The sequence below is a fragment of the Elephantulus edwardii genome, unplaced genomic scaffold (genome assembly GCF_000299155.1).
Source record: "Elephantulus edwardii isolate Elephantulus edwardi_28Jun2011 unplaced genomic scaffold, EleEdw1.0 scaffold00130, whole genome shotgun sequence".
Taxonomy (NCBI): domain Eukaryota; kingdom Metazoa; phylum Chordata; class Mammalia; order Macroscelidea; family Macroscelididae; genus Elephantulus; species Elephantulus edwardii.
In genome coordinates this window covers 6,399,106-6,419,604 of record NW_006399880.1, presented here as the reverse complement: position 1 = coordinate 6,419,604, position 20,499 = coordinate 6,399,106, and the positions used below count along the sequence as shown (strand labels likewise).

At 43.2% G+C, this 20,499-nt stretch overlaps 1 protein-coding gene across 2 annotated transcripts in view; it reads right to left on the bottom strand.

Annotated features, from left to right (window-relative positions):
* Positions 1-9,774: 9,774 nt before the first annotated feature.
* The window catches only part of HTR4 (5-hydroxytryptamine (serotonin) receptor 4, G protein-coupled), a 313,497-nt gene continuing 302,772 nt past the window's right edge, over positions 9,775-20,499 (bottom strand). For both annotated transcript variants that reach the window (XM_006893720.1, XM_006893719.1), the window contains one exon: positions 9,775-10,014. Coding sequence is in view for 1 of the 2 variants with exons in the window: in XM_006893719.1 (XP_006893781.1) it covers positions 9,927-10,014 (88 nt within the window). In the remaining variant the exon portion in view is untranslated. The remainder of the gene's footprint in view (positions 10,015-20,499) is intronic.

Below are 20,499 nucleotides of genomic sequence, written 5' to 3'. Positions count from 1 at the left end.
ATTTGTTTACCCATGCCATAGAGAACTGTGGTTCTCTCTGTTCATCCCATTACATGCCACCTGGAGTGTAGCAAATGACACATTTTATGAAGTCTTAAGAAATGTTGTGTGCATGGATATAAGACGGAAACTCCATCAAGCGCCTGGGAAAGGTATTTCTCGACTTGTACTGTAAGACATGTGGATCTTAAAGTTTCTATAAAAAATAGTGTAACTATCCTTAAAGGTACTTCATGTTGAGTCAGAGGCCTAGGTTCAAATTCAGACACCCCCAAACAGCAGGTGGGTGGTCTAAAGATGGTCACAACCCCTACCTTTGAGCCTCAGTTTCCTTATCTGTAGAATGGTAACGGTAAATAGTGCATCCACCCCACAGAACAGTTGTGAGGGTCCAGTGGGAAGAAGTAAATGAGACCCTTCAGTAGACTGGATAGTAAGATGCAACTAAAGGTACTGTTGAGCTGTAGTGTCCTACAGGTAAGAAGCTGCTCTGCAATCCCAGAGGTTCATGGTCCAAATCCACCAGCTACTCCTCAGAAAAAGGCTGGACAATTTCTTTATGAGCAATTTACTGCCTCTGAAGCTCCAGTGGAAAGTCAGTTCTGAGTCGATTCCAATTCAACCTCACCCAACAACAACAAAGGTACGATTAATAATTCCTCTAATTTTTGAAAGAAAATACTTGCTTAGATTCAACTTTCTAAAACCTGTTCCTCAGACCATATCCCAGGATGGCAGGAAGAAGAACTGGTGAAGCTTAACAGGAAATACTGATGGTAAAGAAAGTAAATAAATAGAAAGTGGTTAGTAAGTGCTTTCTGTGTATCCTTATGCTATCTGAGAGGCTGGGCTCTATGAGGAGAATTGTGGCATCAGGATTGGTGGAAGGTCTATTAACAATCTGCGTTATGCAGATGACACAACCCTGCTTGCTGAAACTGAGGAGGACCTCATGCACTTGCTGCGAAGGGTCAAGGACTGCAGCCTTCAGTATGGACTGAGGCTCAATGTCAAGAAGACAAAGATTCTCACCACTGGACCAATTGGCAGCATCAGGATGGATGGCGAAGAGATTGAGATTGTTCACAGCTTCAGTTTGCTTGTCTCCACAGTCAACACTCTTGGCACCAGCAGTCAGGAAATCAAAAAGCATATCGCAATGGGAAAGTCTGCTATTAGGGACCTCTCTAAAGTACTCAGGAGCAACGGTGTCTCTCTGGAGACTAAGGTGCGCCTGATACAGGCCATGGTCTTTGCAATCGCTTGTTATGCATCAGAGAGTTGGGCAATGACTAGGGAGGACAGAAGGAGAGTGGATGCTTTTGAGCTGTGGTGCTGGAGAAGAATACTGAATGTACCATGGACTGCCAGGAAAACAAACAGATTCATCTTGGAGAGGATTAAACCAAGCTGCTCCTTGGAGGCAAGGATTCTGGGGCTTCGTCTGACATACTTTGGACATGTTGCCAGGAGGGATGGGTCCTTGGAGAGGGACATCATGCTTGGGAGGGTGGAGGGACAGTGCAGGAGGGGAAGACCCTCTATGAGATGGATTGATTCGGTGACTGGGGTAATGGGGGTGGGTGTGTCAGAGGCAGTGCGGTTGGCGCAGGATAGAGCAGGATTTAGGGCTGTCCTGCATAGGGTCGCTGTGAGTCACAAACGACTTGACGGCACATAACAACAACAACAACACATTAAGGGATGTGTGGTGGCCTAATCCGTAGGAAGTTGTGCTGCTAACCCAGAGGCCCTGCCTCTGGTGGTTCAAATCCACATGAAGTTTCATGGAAGAAAGATGGGCCATCTCCATGTGATTTACAGCTTCAGAACCTGATGGAAGGGCAGCTATGAGTTGGTGGGTCGTGATAATCATGCCCCACTTGATGGCAGTGGGTTCATCTGTTTGGTTTTGGATTTTCCACTGCAGACCTCAACTCTTCCACTCAGACAGGATATGCAGCTAGAACTTAAAACAGGCCTGCAAACTATACAAAGTTTATTATGTATGTCATTGTTTGGATGTTATACGTAGCAATTTTTAGTTTCTTTTCAAGAATGACAAATACCACATGAAATGACGTTAGAACACTGCTACTGAAAACAGGCAAGCTGCATATTCTTACACACAGCATGATTGAATAGAAAAGAACAAAACCACACTAGGTATTTTTCCATGTGCATCTATGTAATTGCAAATGTACAGGGAAAGTTCTTGAACAAGCTGAGTGATAAGAACAATTACTTCTAAGAAGGAGGGTGGGACTGAACTGGAGTCGAGGGATATTTTGCTATACGTGTATATTGAAGGGAGAACCTCACAAAGACAGACACTGGCCACAGCAATGGGCTCACGTGGCAAAAGTGATGAGGCTGGTGTAGCACCAGCCAACAGTTTGTCCTATGTATCAAGTCACTGAGTTGAAAGTGACTTAATAGTACCTAACAACAAGAACAACATACGGTTTTAACTTTCAATGAGAGAAATGGATTCTAAAAATTTATTAGGTTAAGAGTCATTAACTCTGACTCAAAATCTTCCTGTGTATAACAGACTTTAATGATAGGAATGGAGTGTATAACTAGGTTAAAGGTCAAGAAGTCTGCTCTGATTCAGAGTGATCCCCTGTGTAACAGAAGCCCTTCTGGAGCCTGTACCCCCTCAAAATCTCTGTTGTGCTTAAACCCTTTTTGTTGTGGTCCTTGTGTCAATTAAATTCATTGAAGATCTTCCTCGCATTTGCGCTGTCTGCCTAGCAATTTTTATAATAAAAAAATTATATATATATATGTATATATATATATATATATATATGTATATAAATTTATTTGTAAGTAAAGAAAAGAAGAAAGCAAGCACTTCAGAATCTGGATTGTGCATTATATGAATTCTGTGATCTTTGACAGATTTCTTTTTCTGATAACATCTGTTTCCTATGCTATCAAATGAAGCTCATAACCCCTCTCTGTAGGCTATTTGGAGGGCTCAGAGCTCTCACCATAATAATGCAGAGAAAAACTAAAGTAGTAAGATAGTGTTTCTACATATGGAAACAAGTGATCGGATATCCAAGTTGTGTTCCAGTTTCCAACTAAAATAAAATTGACTTCTGCAGGAGACGCTCGTGGTCAGAGTGGTCCCAGTGATGGTGTGAGTGATCCAGGCTGTGTCACCTCCTCACTTTACAACTTTTTCCTATACACTGGATTTCTGTTAATAGTGAGGAATTTATCCAACTATTTTGAGCATTAACAATGTTTATCTGGCAGTGAGAAATGCTGAGTGTGAAGCAAGACTAAGGCTGGCTGTGCTGGTTAAGATTATGTGATGGCTGGGTCATGATTTGCAGTGTCTTGGTAGTTATGTAATGATACAATTTGGAAGCTACATAATGATGTAGTCATCTTCCATTTTATTATCATCTCTTATCTGGACGTCCTAATGTCCTAAAACACCAATTTAAATTTCATATTACAACCTGGTCTTGGAACTAAACTGTGACAAGTGATGAATAAATGGAATGCTCTCTAGGTTCTAGGGTCTGTTCAGTAAGCACCCAGGCTACTGTACACAAGGGGAAAAGAAATTCGTACACAGGGTCCTTTCTTGCTGGTCAGTCATCTTCTCAAACCTCCTCTTACTTAGATGGACACTGAGGCTCAGTGGATAGTAAAAATCAGAAAAGAACAATAAAATAAGTGAATGGTCAAGCTCAGACTAGAATAGGAGAACCCACCTTCCTCTACGCTGATAGATAAGCAGGGAGAAATTCTGAGGCAACATGAGAGTAGTGGCTTATTTACTGTTCTCTCCAAGCACAGGGTCCAGCATGTGAATTCCTGTGAAATAGATTTGTTCCAGTGTTATCATCAGACTGCCTAAGTTTGCATTGTATATGTATACTTTCCACATCTACTACTTTGTGCAAGTCACTAGATCTTTCAACTGAGATTTGCTTATATTTAATTTGGGAATAAATTTGGTACTGTCTAGTAAGGATTTTAGGGAGCTCTGGTGGTGTGGTTTATGGGGAATCTCACTGCTAGCCCAAAGGCAGCGCCTGCCTGGAGTTCAAATCCACCAGCAGCTCCAAGGGAGAAAGGTGGGCAATCTCCTCCCGTGAGATTTAAAGCATCCTAATAGCCCACTGGAGCGATGGCTACAAGTGGGTTCCTGCTCTCTGGCAATGATCTGAGTCGCAAGGATTTTAGGAAAGTTAACTGAGACTCCTGGAAAAGCACTTACCACAGTGCGTAAAAAGAGGCTGGTTCAGTGTCACCTGCTCTTATCATTACTATTATATATTATCATTATTATTGACTGTAAGATATCTTCTGGGTAGTCTCTTAAAGAAGAGTTAAAGGGAAGGAGGAAAAAAACCTACCCTTCCTTCTGACTGAATCAAAGAATGACATAGTTAAATAACACTTTCACGAAAACAGTTCGGAATAAGAGGTGAACAGCAAAGTGGACTGGGAGGGGGAGGGAGGAAATTATGCAACAATGAAAGAATCTTTTTAAAGACAAAAGCAAACTGCAGGAGGTAGGGAGGAAAATCAGCAGAAAAAGGTATGAATTGAAATCCAAGTTTTCTGTAAATGTTCATTAAGATAGCAATAAAAAATAAAAAAAATATTTTTTAAAAAGGCATTCCTAGTCTAGGTTTTCTTTTCACCCAGTTGGAAAAAGTGTTTTATATGCACAGGGGTTTAATCTTTAGAAGGTCCCCTGCATCAATTTTATCCTCTTTAGATTGTGCATTTCTGGTTGTATTTGGCAGTCTCTTTATACCTTGGACTAGCGTTTCTAATCACTGGGAATAAGAGAGATGCAAATCAATACCACAGTGAGGTACTATCTCACTCCAGTAAGAATGGCAAAGTTTAACAGGGAGCAAGTAATAGATGTTGGAGAGGATGTGGCAAAAAAGGAACTCTTATACATTGTTGGTGAAATTGTAAAATAGTGCAACCATTCTGGAAGGCAATTTGGTGCTTCCTCAAAAAGCTCAACATAGAAATTCTATATTACCCAGCTATTCCTCTACTTGGAATATACCCTGAGAATATCAGAATTGAGGCACAAACTGAGATTTGTACACTAATGTTCATAGCAGCATATTCATCATCGCAAGAACATAGGGAATAGCCCTAATGTCCAACCACAAACAAATGGATTGAGATATTATGGTACATTCACACAATGGAATACTATACAGCACACAGGAACAATAACTTTGTAAATGACTACCTAACTTGGGAGGGACTGGAGAACATTAAGCTGAGTGAACTAACTCAGGCCCACAAGGATAAATATTGTATAAAACTGTTATTGTAGAATGAGTGTAGAGATGCAGGAGGGGTGGGAGAAGCTGGAAGCAGAGGGATGTGGATGTGCAGTGGGAGGGGGGATTAATCATTGGGTTATACAGTTTGATGGGTAGGAGGGTGAGGGAAATGAAAAGAATTTGTTAGAATTTGTATTTGAGTTTTGTAAATAAACTAGTGCATGTGGGGGTGGGGGTGGGGGGGACAATGCACTATGTTAAAAAAAAAGTCATTCACTTTCCCATCACCATACTTTGCAAAGTTCCTTATCTTTGCTAGGACACAGAATGACAAATGGTGTTAGATGAAACACAGTCACCATATTAAATTGCATTGACTCATAAAGTCTGGAAGCTTGTCTCTTCTACATCCTCTTTAAGACGTTCCACAGGAGTTGATCATCCCACACTGGGCATAGGGGCTTCCATCAGCTCCCCATCTTCTCAGGTTCTTTCTAAACGTGAGAGTCAAAGACAAGCTCTGAACCTTGGTGTCCCATTGGGACATAATAAACTGACTTTTTTCTCTTTTAGGGCCTATTTAGGGCAAGTATTTCTAGCTTGAGAACTAGTATAATTGGTCTTTCTGAAATCTATGTAACTGAAAACTTGGCTTACATAAAGATATTAAGGAAATAGCAGTCTGGACAGGACACATTATCTGGTAAAATTCATATTGATAGTCTTTAGATGACCCATGTTTGGACACATGCAATCCTGTAAGCGTAGAGAGCACCCCTATTTTGTAGGGGACATAAGTGAAGCTTAAGGCCTAAACTAACTGGGGCCTTCAAACCCATTCCTGATTTGTGTGAGTACAAACCAAGTTGTTATGTTGTTAAGTGCCGTCAACTTGTAGGCGACTCATAGAGACCCTATGAATGGAAGTCCCCAACACTTGTGTGACTTTCATCCTTTCTCTAGGTTCATAGGGTTTCTGGAGGCAAGCTATTTACAGAAGTGGATGCCACTCCTGCTTCCAAACAAACCAAGTAGTCAGTCTCAGTTTGCTAGTTTGGTTGGAAACTAGATTGCAAACTATGCTTGTTGTTAGGTGCCGTCAAGTCAAGTATGATTCATAGCGACTGACCCTCTGAACAAAAGATCTGAACCCTGTTCTAGCCTGCACCATCCTCACATTTCCTGACACACAAGAGCCCATTGCAGCAATAACCCTGTCAATCCACTGGTTGAGGGTCTTCCTCTCCTTTACCGACTCTCCACCCTTCCCAGCATCATGTCCTTCTCCGAGGAATAGCCCCTTCTAGCAACATGTCCTAAGTACGTGAGGCGAAGCCTCATCATTCTTGCCTCTAAAGAGCACCCCAGCTACATACTCTCTAAGACATAGCTGTTTATTCTCTTGGCCATCCATGGAACATTCAGTGCTCTTTTCAAAAAAACTATGCTTAGAAAACATAAATTAGCTTATCTCCAGACCCCCTAAAATAGCTATTAGAGGAAGGAATTTGACCAAAGCAGGGTAACAGGGACAAAGAGGAAAGCAGAACTGTTAAACAGGCAGACAGCACAGCACCAAGGAGACATCAGTTTTTTGTTTTAACATTGAAGGTGACTTAGTTACATCCACTCCCCATTCCACCCTGGACTCCCTCCCTCGCCCACCCCCCACATTCCGCAGTTCTTCAGGGGACAGCAGTGTGCTTCAGGACAGAACAAGTTAGCAGCATGAGTGGAGATGCAGGTGAGGCAAGGAGAAATTTCACAGTGGTTTTTCTATAAACACAAACTTGGGTATCAGTTGAGTTTGACTTTTGTCTCTTGCTCCCATGGTGAGCCCCGTATTGTGTATTTCAGGGCAGCAGCTCTCGCGCTGGAATGCCAAACTAAAAGGAAGCAGAAGTAGATCCCTTGTGTCCTAGCACAGTGCCGTTCAGGTTGCAGCATCCATGGAGCCAGTAGTTGCCAGGGCCCAACTGGTATCCACAGCTCACAGTCCCTTTTCTGCAGGAGCTCTTTGCAGACAAGGCAGGTTCCTGGGTAAGAATGGCCATTTCAGAAAATAAGGGCCCACTCTTCAGGTAAAGCATAAACATCTCCTTCTGAGTCTTCCGCATACCTGTTAGAACGCTGGACCCACAGAAGCCAGCGGCTTAAGTAATGCCAGTCTGGCAGCTGACCTGTCTGAACAAACATGACTGTGTTCTGGGAGCCTGACCAGACAAGGGTATCTGGTCCACTATTCGTCCCAGCCCTGGGCCAAGGAGACAGGACATGGCAGGTCAGAGAGCGCTCCTCTGCCAAGCAGGCCATTTTGTTGGCATTGGCAAAGGCTACTATTCTTATAGTCACTGTCCTTTCCCTGCCCTGCCACAGATGCGACCTCTATGTATTAGCACACGGGAGCATATGTGCAGAGCCAGGAAGAGGCCTTTGATATGTCAGGAGCTCACAGCCCCAGCTACACGGTAGCCCGTGGATCCATGTTGAATCCAAGCTTTCATTTAATTTAGAATCATACCTGCTACTGAGAAAGAAAACTTTACATAAGCAGATATCTCTGCTAAATTCATTATCAGAGAGGCACACCACGGTGGATGGGAAGCCTACTGCTACATACATAGGTATGTAGGCACATACATATTCAACAGGTCGACTTTTAGAGAATTAAAAAAAAAATTGACCTATTGAGTGCTGTCTCAAAGCACTACACATATTCCTCCTCCCTGTAATCTGGATCTTAGTACCTTGTTATTAAGTTCTTTGCCCATGAAGAACAGAGATTCCAATCATACAGCACATGAAGAACTCTGGAGTTCCAAATTCACTAATGTCCACCTTTCCCAAGAAAAAGTGAAGAAGGAAAATTCAACTGTGATGAGGCCTGTTATACTCAGCCTAGTGATGGTCCTGTCAGGAGGGCTGACCAAACATCTATTTGCCCAGAACTGAAAAATTTCCTGGTCTGTGGAGCTTTTGATACTAAAAGCAAAACCATTCATCCCCTCAGTTGTATGTAGGATCTTATCTTGCCATATCTGAGGGAAGAGGGAGCATTAGTTAATTTTATCGTCACGAATAAGACAAGTTTATTGTGGCTTCTGGGGTCACTTGGGAAGACAGCAGGGTCAATAAGTTTAGCATCACAATGGATAGAACTCTGAGAGGTTTGAAACTCTGTCACATGTTTATCTTGTAGTGTATACTTATACACTCAAACCCACCATCCTCTCTCTTCTCTTTACTTCATTGTCAGGACCAATAAGAAGTCCTTTTATAAAGTAGTTTAATCAGCAATTGAAAGAAAGGTAATCTAAAATTTTTGCCCTTCCTCTGTCTCATCCTGGGAAGATAAGATACTTCCTGACAAATTAGGAAATTGAGACAGTGCTGGCTTTAACTTTAAAAGAGAAGCATCTCTCTCTCTCTCTCTAACTGTCCCACTTGGCCCCACAGATCACTCCTCTAGGCCTCACTCCACGGCCTGCCTTTCAGATGCCGCTCAGGGGGTGAAAAGACAAGCCCAGGTTCCGCACCTCAGGCCTCAGATACTGCTGCACTTGAGAAGCATCTCTTAAGGTGTTTGAAGGCAATCAAATGTTTCCCAGAAAAGCAAGTAAGTCGGATTGTGGTGATACCTTTGCCTAAAGGAACAACTTTTCCCCACCTGACCAGACGTCCCTAAAAGATACTCACAGGAACAACTTAGTTTCCATTTAACATTATCTGGAAAATTGTATGTTCATTTTCTGGTGCGATGGAAGGGAAGTGAATCAAGATTCATTCCAGTGACCTTACAGTCAACATGCCAATGAGAAAAATGCCATCTTTACACGTTCATACCCACACACTCACTCACACACATAGACCTCTCACATCAAATGCCAGCTATGAAGACATTGTGGGTTATGGATCCAAAACCCAATTCTAATCAAGTCTCCATAGACTCTCTTGAAGAAAAGAAAAATGTCCCATGCCTAAACACAACTTGGTGTTTAACATGTCAATGCTTTAGCAATTCCGGACAGACATCTTGACATTAATATCAGCCCGATTACACCAAGAGGGACTTGGTTAATTCACCAAAGAACATGGTTAGAGTGTAGAAGAATTTGAGATATTTGCTTTAGAGACAAGATTTAAACACAGGTGGGAAGAGGGCAGGCAGATCACTGTTTTCAAAGACCTCAGGGGACCCAAGGGGTGGAGGGGGCCAACTGTTCAGCCCCAGATGGAAACTGGATCATCAAAATATGTGTGCTCCAACAAAGGATAGAACTTCCATACAATTAAACCTTCCCCATGATAGAAAGAACAGTGTCAGGAGGAAGTAAGTGCTCTCCCTAGAAGTATACAAGCAGAGACTGGCCAACTTCCAGGGCTACGAAGGAGGATGCTGTTCCTCCAATCAAAGATAACCTGGACCTGCAAATGCCCGTGCTCCCTTCACAACTCTGACATCTGTGCTCTGGCTTTGCTCTCTGCTCAACAACGTCCTCCATGAACCTTCCCTGGGCCCTCGCCCCCCACTGCCTCGCGCCTCACAGGTGGTGATGAGGATGCGGAGTGATGCCAGGGTGTCCTGTTCATGCAAACATGAAAGAGAATGAATGGCAGAGCTGTGCACCACGTCTGCCTTCAGAAGCATGATTCCAGGGATTCTGGATCGTTGTGTATGGGCAGTTTCTCGAGCTCCTGGTGATGCCCACTGTGCAGGACTGTGTACCTAGGAAAGAAGGAGAGGGAATGTGAGAATCTAATAGGCATCACCCTCAACTGCACCAAAGCGAGAGCGCTCTCTAGGCTTCCACTCCACTCCTTCCCACCACACGCTTTGAGAGCATGGCGAAGTGGAAGACAGAGCAGTATTTCACGGACACTGAAGACCAAAGTGCATCAACCCAGTGCACAAAACATCACTTGAAATGTGGGGAAACTAGGACTCAGAAGAAATGGCAGGCCAAAGGTTAGACAATGAGAGGCAGAGTTTAGATTTAAAATAAAGCAAACAAACAAAACCCCTCATTGCTTTTCAAGTCAGAAGGGATTCATAGCTGACCTTCCAGCAGGTTTTAAGAGGCTGCAAATTGCACAGAAAGAGATTTTCTTTTTGTCTCTGTGCACCTGGTGGATTCAAACCTCTTGCCTTTGGAATGGAAGCACAACTCCTTACTCATCTGGCCACCAGGCCAGATTTCTCTCCTCCTAGCCTACAACTCTTGTGATGCTACAAAGAAAACAAAAGTGAATTCTATGCTGCACTTAAGTATCCAAAGGTCATCTACTAGAGACAGCTCTGTGTTCAGCAATAGCCAAATGCTGATTGAGATGACACTATGACACTATGCAACAGTGTTTGCTATTTTGATTCAGTAGTGCTGTGTGGAAGAATAAATCACTTAGATGAATCAAGTTGGCTCTAGGCATCACGGTGAAATTTGCTGCTTGACAAGTGTTTATTATTTCTCAGCAGTGTTGTGGAGTTGTACTCAGTATGTTAACTGTATTCAAATCAATCTCAATTGCAGGAATGCCTCTCCATCAGTTACCTAGACTCTAGCATCTACTAGTTATTCTCAGGAGCCTTTTACAGTTTAGCAACAGGATCTCCACCCACCTACTCTGAGTTAAAAACCTTCAATGAGGGGCAGTGGGCAGGGTAGGGGCTGGGGCCAGAAAGCAAAGCAATAAAATACGTCTGTTGTTGGCATCATACACTCCTACAAGTACTTGCTGGTGGCTTACTTACCTCTATGTTTTGTGTTGAATTACAATAATAGATTCCTAACTTGTGTACCAGATACTGGACTAAAGCCCCTTCCATGTGCTACCGTAGTAAACCTTCATAGGAAAGCCCTGTAGTTATTGTTTTTAGATGCCATCTCATAGCAATCCTGTGCACAATAGAACAGATCTTTGCTCAGTCCTGCCTTAGCCTTACAATCTCAGTCATGCGTAAATCCACTGTTGCAGTCACTGTTTCAATCCTTATTTTACAGCACAGAGAAATGAGGTAGTCAGAAGTGACCTATGTCAGAAATAGAGGTAATAAGTGAAGGGACTGGTAATCAAACCCAATCTATCTGATGAAAGGTTTATGTGTTTAACTGGTTCACCTGAAGCGCATGGTTCAGGTATAGCGGAGAACAATCGTTCTCAATGCCACAAGTGGGGTCATTTGCTCTCTAGGGGGACAACAGACAATTTCTAGAGGCATTTCTGATTGCAATAACTGGGAAGGAGGGCTACTGGAATCTAGTAAGCAGAGGTCAGTGATGCTCCTAACTAAACAACCTACAACTTACCAGACTCCACAACAAAAAAAATCTATCCAACTCTGAGTGCCCCAAACTAGGAAACATTGATCTATGATCAACAGTCTTCTTAGCTGGTGAGAAGCAAGCGTCAGCTGAGTAATATGTGGGAACAGAAGGGCGCAAATGAGTCTCAGCATTTTCATGGTAGGGGCTGTGGAGAGATGGGACAGGGATGGCATCTGAAGAACCCAAAGCATCTGCATTTGGATTAGCGCAAAACAGAAGAATAAAGCCAGGAAAGGAGGCAGAAGTGTTCAGTTATGCATTATTAAATATGGTTTCCACGGAGGCCCCGGTGAGATCTGTTTCTTTACAGTGCGGGTTATTGATTTAGACTCTCAGCCTCAATATGGTACTTGGTTTGGCGATTCTGCAAACCAGTTGGGGACGTTGCAGGTCAACTCCAATAGGGGGCGCTAGAAGGAGACTGGGAGGCTGGAGGAAGAGGAAGACACTTCCGGGCCCAGGTGGTTCCCGGGAGCATCCCCCTAGAAAATGCTCCCTCACGTCGGCAAAGGCCCTTCCGTGCTGTAGCAGCAGCTGGACCCAATTTTACATCTTGCATCTCTTGCCTAGCCAGTTCTGTTGCAGCTGCCCAGAGACACCAACAGCTCCGTTGACCAGTGCCTCCTCCGAGGTGTGTGCTTCAGTGGTGGGGGCTCCCTCCTCTGTGTCTGGAAGGTTTTCTGTTTTTTGTTGTTTTTTTTTCTAATAGTTGTGTCTTTGTTCTCTGTTGGATCTGAATCACCAGGCTTTGGGTTGGCAGTGCAACTCTGTGCCCACTAGGCCACCCCCGATCCCTCATGGTGGGAGGAAGAACGGCCATCTCGCCCCTTGAGATTGGCAGCCTTGGAAAACCCGCTGGAGGAGCGACTGTGAGTGGATTCCGTCTGCTAGCAGTGAGGGCGTTGCAGTCCCACAGGGATGCGGTTCAAGGCAACCAGCCAGTCTGTGGGAGAAGGATGGACAGTCTCCTCCCGTGCAATCAACAGCTTCTGAAAACGCACCAGAGGGTCATCTATGGGTCGGTTCTGACCCGATGGTACACAACAATACAAGAACATGCCTTAGAGATAGGTAGTCTCTGCTTCTTGCAGTTATCGCTTCCATTATACCATCTGTGTTCTTTTTATTTTTTAATATATATTTTTTTCTTATTGATTTTAATGAAAATTTAGAGACTTTGGATTTCCATTCATTCATTGTTGCACTTTTCTCCCTGTCACCGCCCCCCCCACCCCCGTTTACTCTTTAAAATGTAAAAGAAAAAGTATTTCATTGTTTTACAAACCCTCCCCCCAGGTCCACTCCCCTATGCAGCCTTCTTTTGGACTCCTGTCATGACAAAAATACCTAATCACTTATCCCTTTTAAACAGTTCTCTCCTTCATCTGTTTCAATGCAGCATACATTATTTATTCCATCTTTCTCAGTCTCCCCCACCCCACCCCCGATGTCAATCCTGTTTTACAACAGTGCATCATGCAGTATTTGTCCTTTTGTGACTGAGATATTTCACTCAGCATAATGTACTCCAGGGTCATCCATTTTGAATAATATTTCATGAGTTCCTTGTTTTTCAATGCAGCGTAGTATTTCATTGTGTGAATATACCACAGCTTCTGTATCCATTCGTTTGTTGATGGGCACTTAGGTTGTTCCCAACTCCTTGATATTGTGAACAAAGCCACGACCATAACTGCCACCCTATGGTGGCACATCTGTGGTCTTTTTAAACCTTTCAGTTTTTAAACCTTTCATTTGTTACTGTGTTGTTGTTGTTATGTGCCGCTGAGTCATTTGTTACTCATGGCAACCTTATGTACAACAGTCTTAAACCCTGCTCTGTGCTGTGCCAATTTAGCTCCCCCTCATTTGCCCTATCTGCTAGTCTAAGTGTGTTCTATAGTACATAGGGTTTTCGAAGGCCTGCTATTTCGGAAGTGGGTGGCCAATCCTTCTTGGCAACTTTATTTCTGGTTAACAGATTTTGAAAGTAAATATTAAAATATAATATACAAAAGGTGAACCCTAATGCGACGTGGGGAGCTCTGGTTGGTGGCTTTGTGATAAAGAAGTTGTGAAGCCAACCAACCCAAAGGCAAGCAGTGTGAGTCCATCAGCTGTTTTACAGGAGAAAGATGAGCAATCCTCCCCCATGTGATTTGTACCCTCTGAAGACACACTGGAGGGTCAGCTGTGAGTTCGACTCCATAGTACATAACAACAACAGTGTGAAGTATGCACCTTAATAATAATACTGTGCCATACTGATTCATCAGTTGAAACAATTGTATAGTTAGTCCCAGGTTGCAAGCCAGATCTATTCCTAAGTGTGTTTGCAAGTCAAGTGAGTCAGAACAGGTTGGTATTGGTCTTGCGTACTTTTATTTTAATGCAAAAAACCCTTAGAAAATTTTTCAATGATTTAAATACCACCAGTGCAGCAAATGAACACGACTGTGATGAAGAATTTGTTGCAGGCAGGGAGACTAAGGTGATCCTGTTCCAGGCCATGGTCTTCACAATTACTTGCTATGCATCAGAAAACTGGACAATGACTAGTTATGATAGAAGGAGAATTGATGCCTTTGAGCTGTGGTGCTGGAGAAGAGTGTTGAATATACCGTGGTCTTCTAGGAGAACAAATAGATTTGTTCTAGAGAGGGTGAGACTGCTCCTTGGAGGCAAGGATTCTGAAGCTTCGTCTGACCTACTTTGGACATGTTGTAAGGAGGGACCAATCCTAGGACAGGGACATCATGATTAGGAGCGTGGAGGGACAATGAAGAGGAAGACCCTCAATGAGATGGATTGACTCAGTGACTAGATAATGGGTGTAGGTGTGTCAAAGAAAATACGATTGGCACAGGATAGAGCAGGGTTTAGGGCTATTGTACAAAGGGCTGTTATGAGTCGCAAGCAACTCAATGGCACTAACAACAACAAGAAGGGATGGTTCAGCTCATTTAAAAGGAGAGCAAATTCACATAACGATAAATGGCAAGTCCAAGTTGTTGGTAAATCAGACATTCACAGTCCAGGGACTCATTGTGCCGCATGATACAAGACGTTGATGCTCATGGTTAACACCTTGATGCTACTTTAGCAGAAAGGGCTGAGGATCTACTTCCTAAAAATCAACTATTGAAAACCTTTTGGAGCTTAATTCTACTTTGTTACACATGGGAATATTATAAATTAGATCGGCTCCATAGCGATTCTTCTTCTGTGTGGTAATGGTGGGAAGAAAGAAAGAGGAAAATTCTTTGTATTTCCACCACAATTTTTCTGCAAACCTAAACTGATAAAATACTTTACAGTTTATTAAAGAAAAAAAATCTTCCTAGACCTCATTTCTTAAACAACTGGACTCTGTGAATAATTTAGTGAAGGCTCTTGGAGAGAAGAACATTCCAGACAAAGGGAACAACAGGTGCACAGACCTTGAAGCTAGGTCCTGCAGTGAGCCTGGGGCAGAAGTGGGAGGAGTGCGTTTAGGAAAGTGTACAGGTGGGGGACAGAGGTCTTTCCTAGTCCTTACAAGGTTTTTACTTTTCTTCTAAGGTAAGAGGACCATTGGAAGGATTTGAGCAGACAGTGCCATGGCCTGATGTCATAGCTGACTCGCCAGCTTATCTACTGAGAATAGATGGGATAAAGGGGGTGTAGACAGTGACAATTAGAGCATAATCTGTGTGAGTGAAGACAGTGGCCTGGCCTGGATGGTGGAGTGAACGTGGAGAGAAGTGACCAGACTCTGCATCTGTAAATAGTACATTCTCTTGCCAGTTTGCTGTTCACGTTTCACAGTGCCAAAAGGTCCAGCCCTTAAAACTTTTCTCAGACTGTCATGTGGATTTTCCTTGCCTGTGCTACCATCTAAAACACACCAAGATCATGATTCGGGTCAGACGTAACAGTTTTCAGCCCAGGCTTTCCATTACTTGCTCTTTAGCACTGGGCAAGTTCTTAATCTTTCTATGCCTCACTTTCCTCTTCTGGAAACAAGGGTGACCCTGCTTCCCTCACAGGATCACTGTTTAGATTAAATAATACAATGTGTGAAAAGTCACAGGATAGTGAGGCTAAATGGACTCAATTTATCTTTTCTCTAGTACCTTAAAAACCAACCTCCATGGCATCAAGTCAATTCCATGTCATAGAGTCCCATGGGATAGAGTGGGCCCACCCCAGGGGCTTTCCAGGGCCGCCATCTTTATGGAGTAGGCGGCTTCATCTCTCTCCTGTGAAGCAGTTGGTGGGTGCCATATACAGCCCAAGAATTAGCTTACTTACCAGCAGGGCTTCTGATGTGACAGTAACTGGCTGGTTGCTATTGCTATTACTTGATGACTTAAAGTAGGACTTGAAGCCAGAATTTAATTCCTGCTCTAGTGCACAAATCTGTTTCTTAATGGGGAACAAAGGTTCATTCTCTTAGAATTCAGATTTTTCGGGCCCATGGAAGTTAAGGCCACCCACCTGGTTCACTACCCTTTTGAAACATGAGCTATAAGAAAATGAGTTGCCTGAAGTTATCTTTAAATCAGACAATAGCCAAGTAAGTAATTTAGGTAAATTGTTTTGCTTTTGGCACTGGGCTCCTTTGAAAAATTATCTATGTGCAATCAGTTTGAAGAAACAGAAAACTCTAAGGTCAGATTAGAAGCTGTTTTATGGTAAATTGTTACATAAACACTGTTCTGGCCTGTTTCCATGGCAATTTCCATACATAGAGTATAAAAATCTTTGGGAATTCTTTCATGTTTCAAACAATTTTGACTCCCTAGTGGAAATGTTACCCTGCTTTGCAAATCATGTATTGAAAGAACTCCAATTTCTATTCTTGGCTTAATATGATTTTTGTTTTGGTGTTAATAATTGACCACATGTCTGTTCACTTAGTAACTGATTGCAGAGCTGAAGGGAAGCTTCCAGATGACTACACAGCTCCAGAACAGACCCAGAGAGGCAGTGTGATCACTTGCAGTGGCGTAAGTGCCCTTCCTTCAAGTCTGGTGGCCTCTCTATGGTCTTACTTGCAGCCACCCTGGTGGAAGGAAGGGCCCAGATGCGTGTGTGTACCTGGGTGACTCCAAACACTGTTGAGAAGGTAGTGCTGGTTCCCAGGCAACAGCAATGCAGGAGGCAGCTGAGTTGCTGCCCCTCTTTTCATGAATTTACTCAAACATGGCAGGAGGGAGGCACAGTTAGGTTTGGTAATTACCTGAGTCCACAATTCATTTTCAAAGCAATTAGCATCGAACTTAGAGCAGCCTGCCTGCAACAATTAGTAGCATAATAATAGCCCCTCTGCCCGCCCAGCTTGGCATTATAAAGAAATGATTAGACATTATTACACATTGCCTTGGCCCTCCCCCACACAGCAGAGCTCCCACTGAGGCTGCTTGCAGAAAGAGGTTTTAATTATTAAAATATAAGGTGCATCGGTGTAAAGAGATTCTGCCCTAAGGCAGAATTTCATGAAAGCAAGAGTTCTGCCACCTGGAAGTGAAGACAGATTCTACACTATGTATTTTTCCAGTGTTGAGAGGTAGGTAGTAAGTAGAAGATGAGATTTTTTTTTAAATCTTTGGCATTTTATTTATTCAGCCACTCATTTATTTAAAAAGTCTATTTTGAGTACTATAAAAAAACCAGATGGTCCCTGAGTGGCACAAAATGTTTGCACTCAACTAATAAGTTAGATAAGGAGTTCTAGTGGAGCAACCGTTAAGTATTTGGCTACTAATCAAAAGGTTGTCAGTTTGAAACCACACAGTGACTCTGTGAGAGAAAAGTCTAGTGCTCTGTTCTGGTAAAGAGGTCAGAAAACTCCATGGGGCTGGCACTTCTACTCTGTCAAATGGAACTAGAATCAGCCTGAGAATAGCTGACGATCACCTATGGAGTGCATTTCTAGTCTGAGCCATCTGAAGTCACCAGAAGTCAGACTTGTCTCCACTGCAGTAGGTTTGCTTTTTCCGATTCCAATTCAGATATTATTCCATGACCTGAAACTGTCAGGGTGAGGGAAATTAGCAGTCCTTGTGCTGACAGAGCTCACAGCACAGAGTGGAAAACACTCCCCTACCACCAAACCCACTGCTGTTTGTGAAGTCAACTCCAACTCATCGCCACCCCCATCAGGCTTCCAAGGTTGAAATCTTTATGATGTGAGCCCATCTTCATTCCGAGGAGCAGCGCGGGTGGATTCAAACTGCTAACCTGCCAGTTAGCACACTGATGCATTCAGCGCTACGTTGTCAAAGTTCCTTGGTACATGGAAAGTGACAGTCGAGAGAACTGTTAGGAAGAAGCAATATTTGGTGGTATTAAGAGAATATGTGACAGAGGAATACAACCTTAATCTGTAAGGTCTCGGAAGGTTTTTCCAAAGAAGACATGAGAAATAAGAACCTGAAAGACAGGTAGCCATTAACCAGGCAAAAGGGAGGAAGGTCCTGGCAAGGAAGAGCACATGCGAACACCCAAAGTGGAAAAAATGGCAGAGCACTAGGCAGCAGAGGTTCAGTAAGGTGAAGAGGGCTGTCTTCATCCTAAAAAAAAATATGGAACCAATCACAGCTGTTAAGGAGAGTGGATTGATGAGGACTTACTTTGTTTTGCAAGAATTATCCAGCTCCAGTAGAGATGATGGAGTAGGGTGGGGCTGCCGTGGGCCAGTAAAACATATTAAATGAAATTAAATGTATTGGTTTTCTTGGAGTTGCAAGTAGTTAACATGCTCCACTGCAAACCAAAAGGTTGGCGGTTCAAGTCCACCCAGAAGCACCTTAGAAGAAAGACTTGTTGATCTACTTCTGAAAAGTTCTGGAGGTCAGAAAGCAGAAATGGGCTTTTGAGGTTAAAATCAAAGCAATGGCAGGGTTTCTTCCCAGAAACTCTTGTGGACAATTCATTCCTGACCTTTTCCATCTTCTGAAAACTGCCCACTTTCCTTGATTCATAGCTACATTACTCCAGCCTCTGCTTCCATTCTCATTTCTCCTCTGACTCTGTCCTTCATGCTTCACCCTTACAAGGAACCTTGTGTTTCCATCAGGCTCATCCTGGTAATCCCATCAAGATCCCGAGCTTAATCTTATCTGCAAAGGTCTTTCCATCATCTCAGGCAACATACAGAATCTGGGGATTAGGACCCTTTGTGGTCATTGTTTCCTCCAAACCCAGTTTCTGAAGTATTCAGAGATGATGGTGGCTAAGAGTAAGCTTGAAGTGGTAACAGTGCTAAGAAATAGTTGGATTCAAAGTCTGTCTTGCAGATGATGTATTAGAAAGGGGACAGTGAAGCATTCCATGGCTTTCATGTGGACTAGGCAAAGTCACAGAGACAAGAAAGAGCAAGCTTTGCTTGTGGAAAGATGAATATTTTATGAATATATTCTGCCTAATGTGACTAGAGATGATGGGTGATCTTAAAAGAAGTTTCAGCATTATTGAGGGTCTTAAATTTAGGTGAAAGAAGTTGTGCAAAATCCTTGTGATGGAAACTGAAATAATCCTCCAAAACGTTCACCAGAATTTTGGCTGCAGTTTAAAGAATGGGTGGGGGCACGGAGACACTGGAGATGAGTTAAACCTTTCCTCCAGGAGAGAAATGATGACGTCATGAATAAGAACAGTAGCAATGCAGCAGGGGAAGAGCTGAGACCTCTGTAAAGGTGCCAGAGGTGTGTCACTGACTCCATGTGGGGACAAGTTGGTGATCCTAATGGGAAACTATCCCTTAAAATGAATAAAGAGTATGCTTATGTACGGAAGGTCAGATGGCATAGTTCATAGGGAATTGTGATCCTGGTCCAAAGGTTAGACCTCTCCTACTCTTCATATCCTCCAGAAGTCCTGAGGGGAAAATATGGGAAATCTCTAACTATGCGATCTACAGCTTCAGTAGGTAAATAGAGAGTCAGCGAGGAATTGATTCTGGCTCAATGGCCATCAGTTTTGAAAGGGTGATCTAAGAATCAATCCCACAGAGGTTGAGGGAGACCGCATTGCCCTCCAGTGCAGCCTAGAGAGGTGGACTGAGTTCTTTGGACCTGAAGTTGCCTACACTGAGAACTTCCTAAACACAAGAGAGCAAGGCCTGTTAGCACCAAAGACTATCGGATCGTGTGAGGTATGTGAAGGCTCAGCAGTGTAGCGGTGTGCAAGGGGCAGAAAAATCAGTAGCAGGAGCTTGAGTGCTGGGAACCAGGTGAGCTGTATGAAATGCCAACCCACAGGGCTAGGGAGATCTGAGCACCCCGGACAGGGATCTTGCTGGTGGAGTGGAGTGCTCTGGAGGCTTGTCTGCAGAACTAAAGAGCTGGAACCCTTGCCCAGGCAGCACAGAGGCTGAGAGGTCTCTTGGCAGGCATAGCTGAGAGGAAGCTAAGAGCTGTCTTGGTTGGAAATTCCTGAAGGATAGGCTGTATCCTGTCTCCGAAGTTAGGTCTTCTTACTTCCAAGTTAATCCTGATTCTAAATTGTATCCTATTACTTGCCTGGTAAACCACATAATTCTGATTAGAGTCAATCAGTTCTGTGTGGTCATTGTAAAACTGTCAAATCCAAAGGAGAAAAAAAGAATGTTTTGGGGGGGTGGCTGGTACAAAAATAAGGTAAAAAAAATCTTAGTCCCCTGAAATTAGGTGACTTCTGATAATAAATCATAAGGCTAAAACATTCTGTAGGACAAACTTAGCTTCCAAGTCCACAGTGAATTTCCAAACTTTGCCACATGCCAATTCTACCCATCCTTTCAGATCCAGAGCAAAGTACAGTATCTGGAAGTTCTTGCTTTTATACTTTTATATTCGTTTCCATAATGTTGTTGTTATATGCCATTGAGTCACCTGTGACCCATAGTGACCGTATGTACAGCA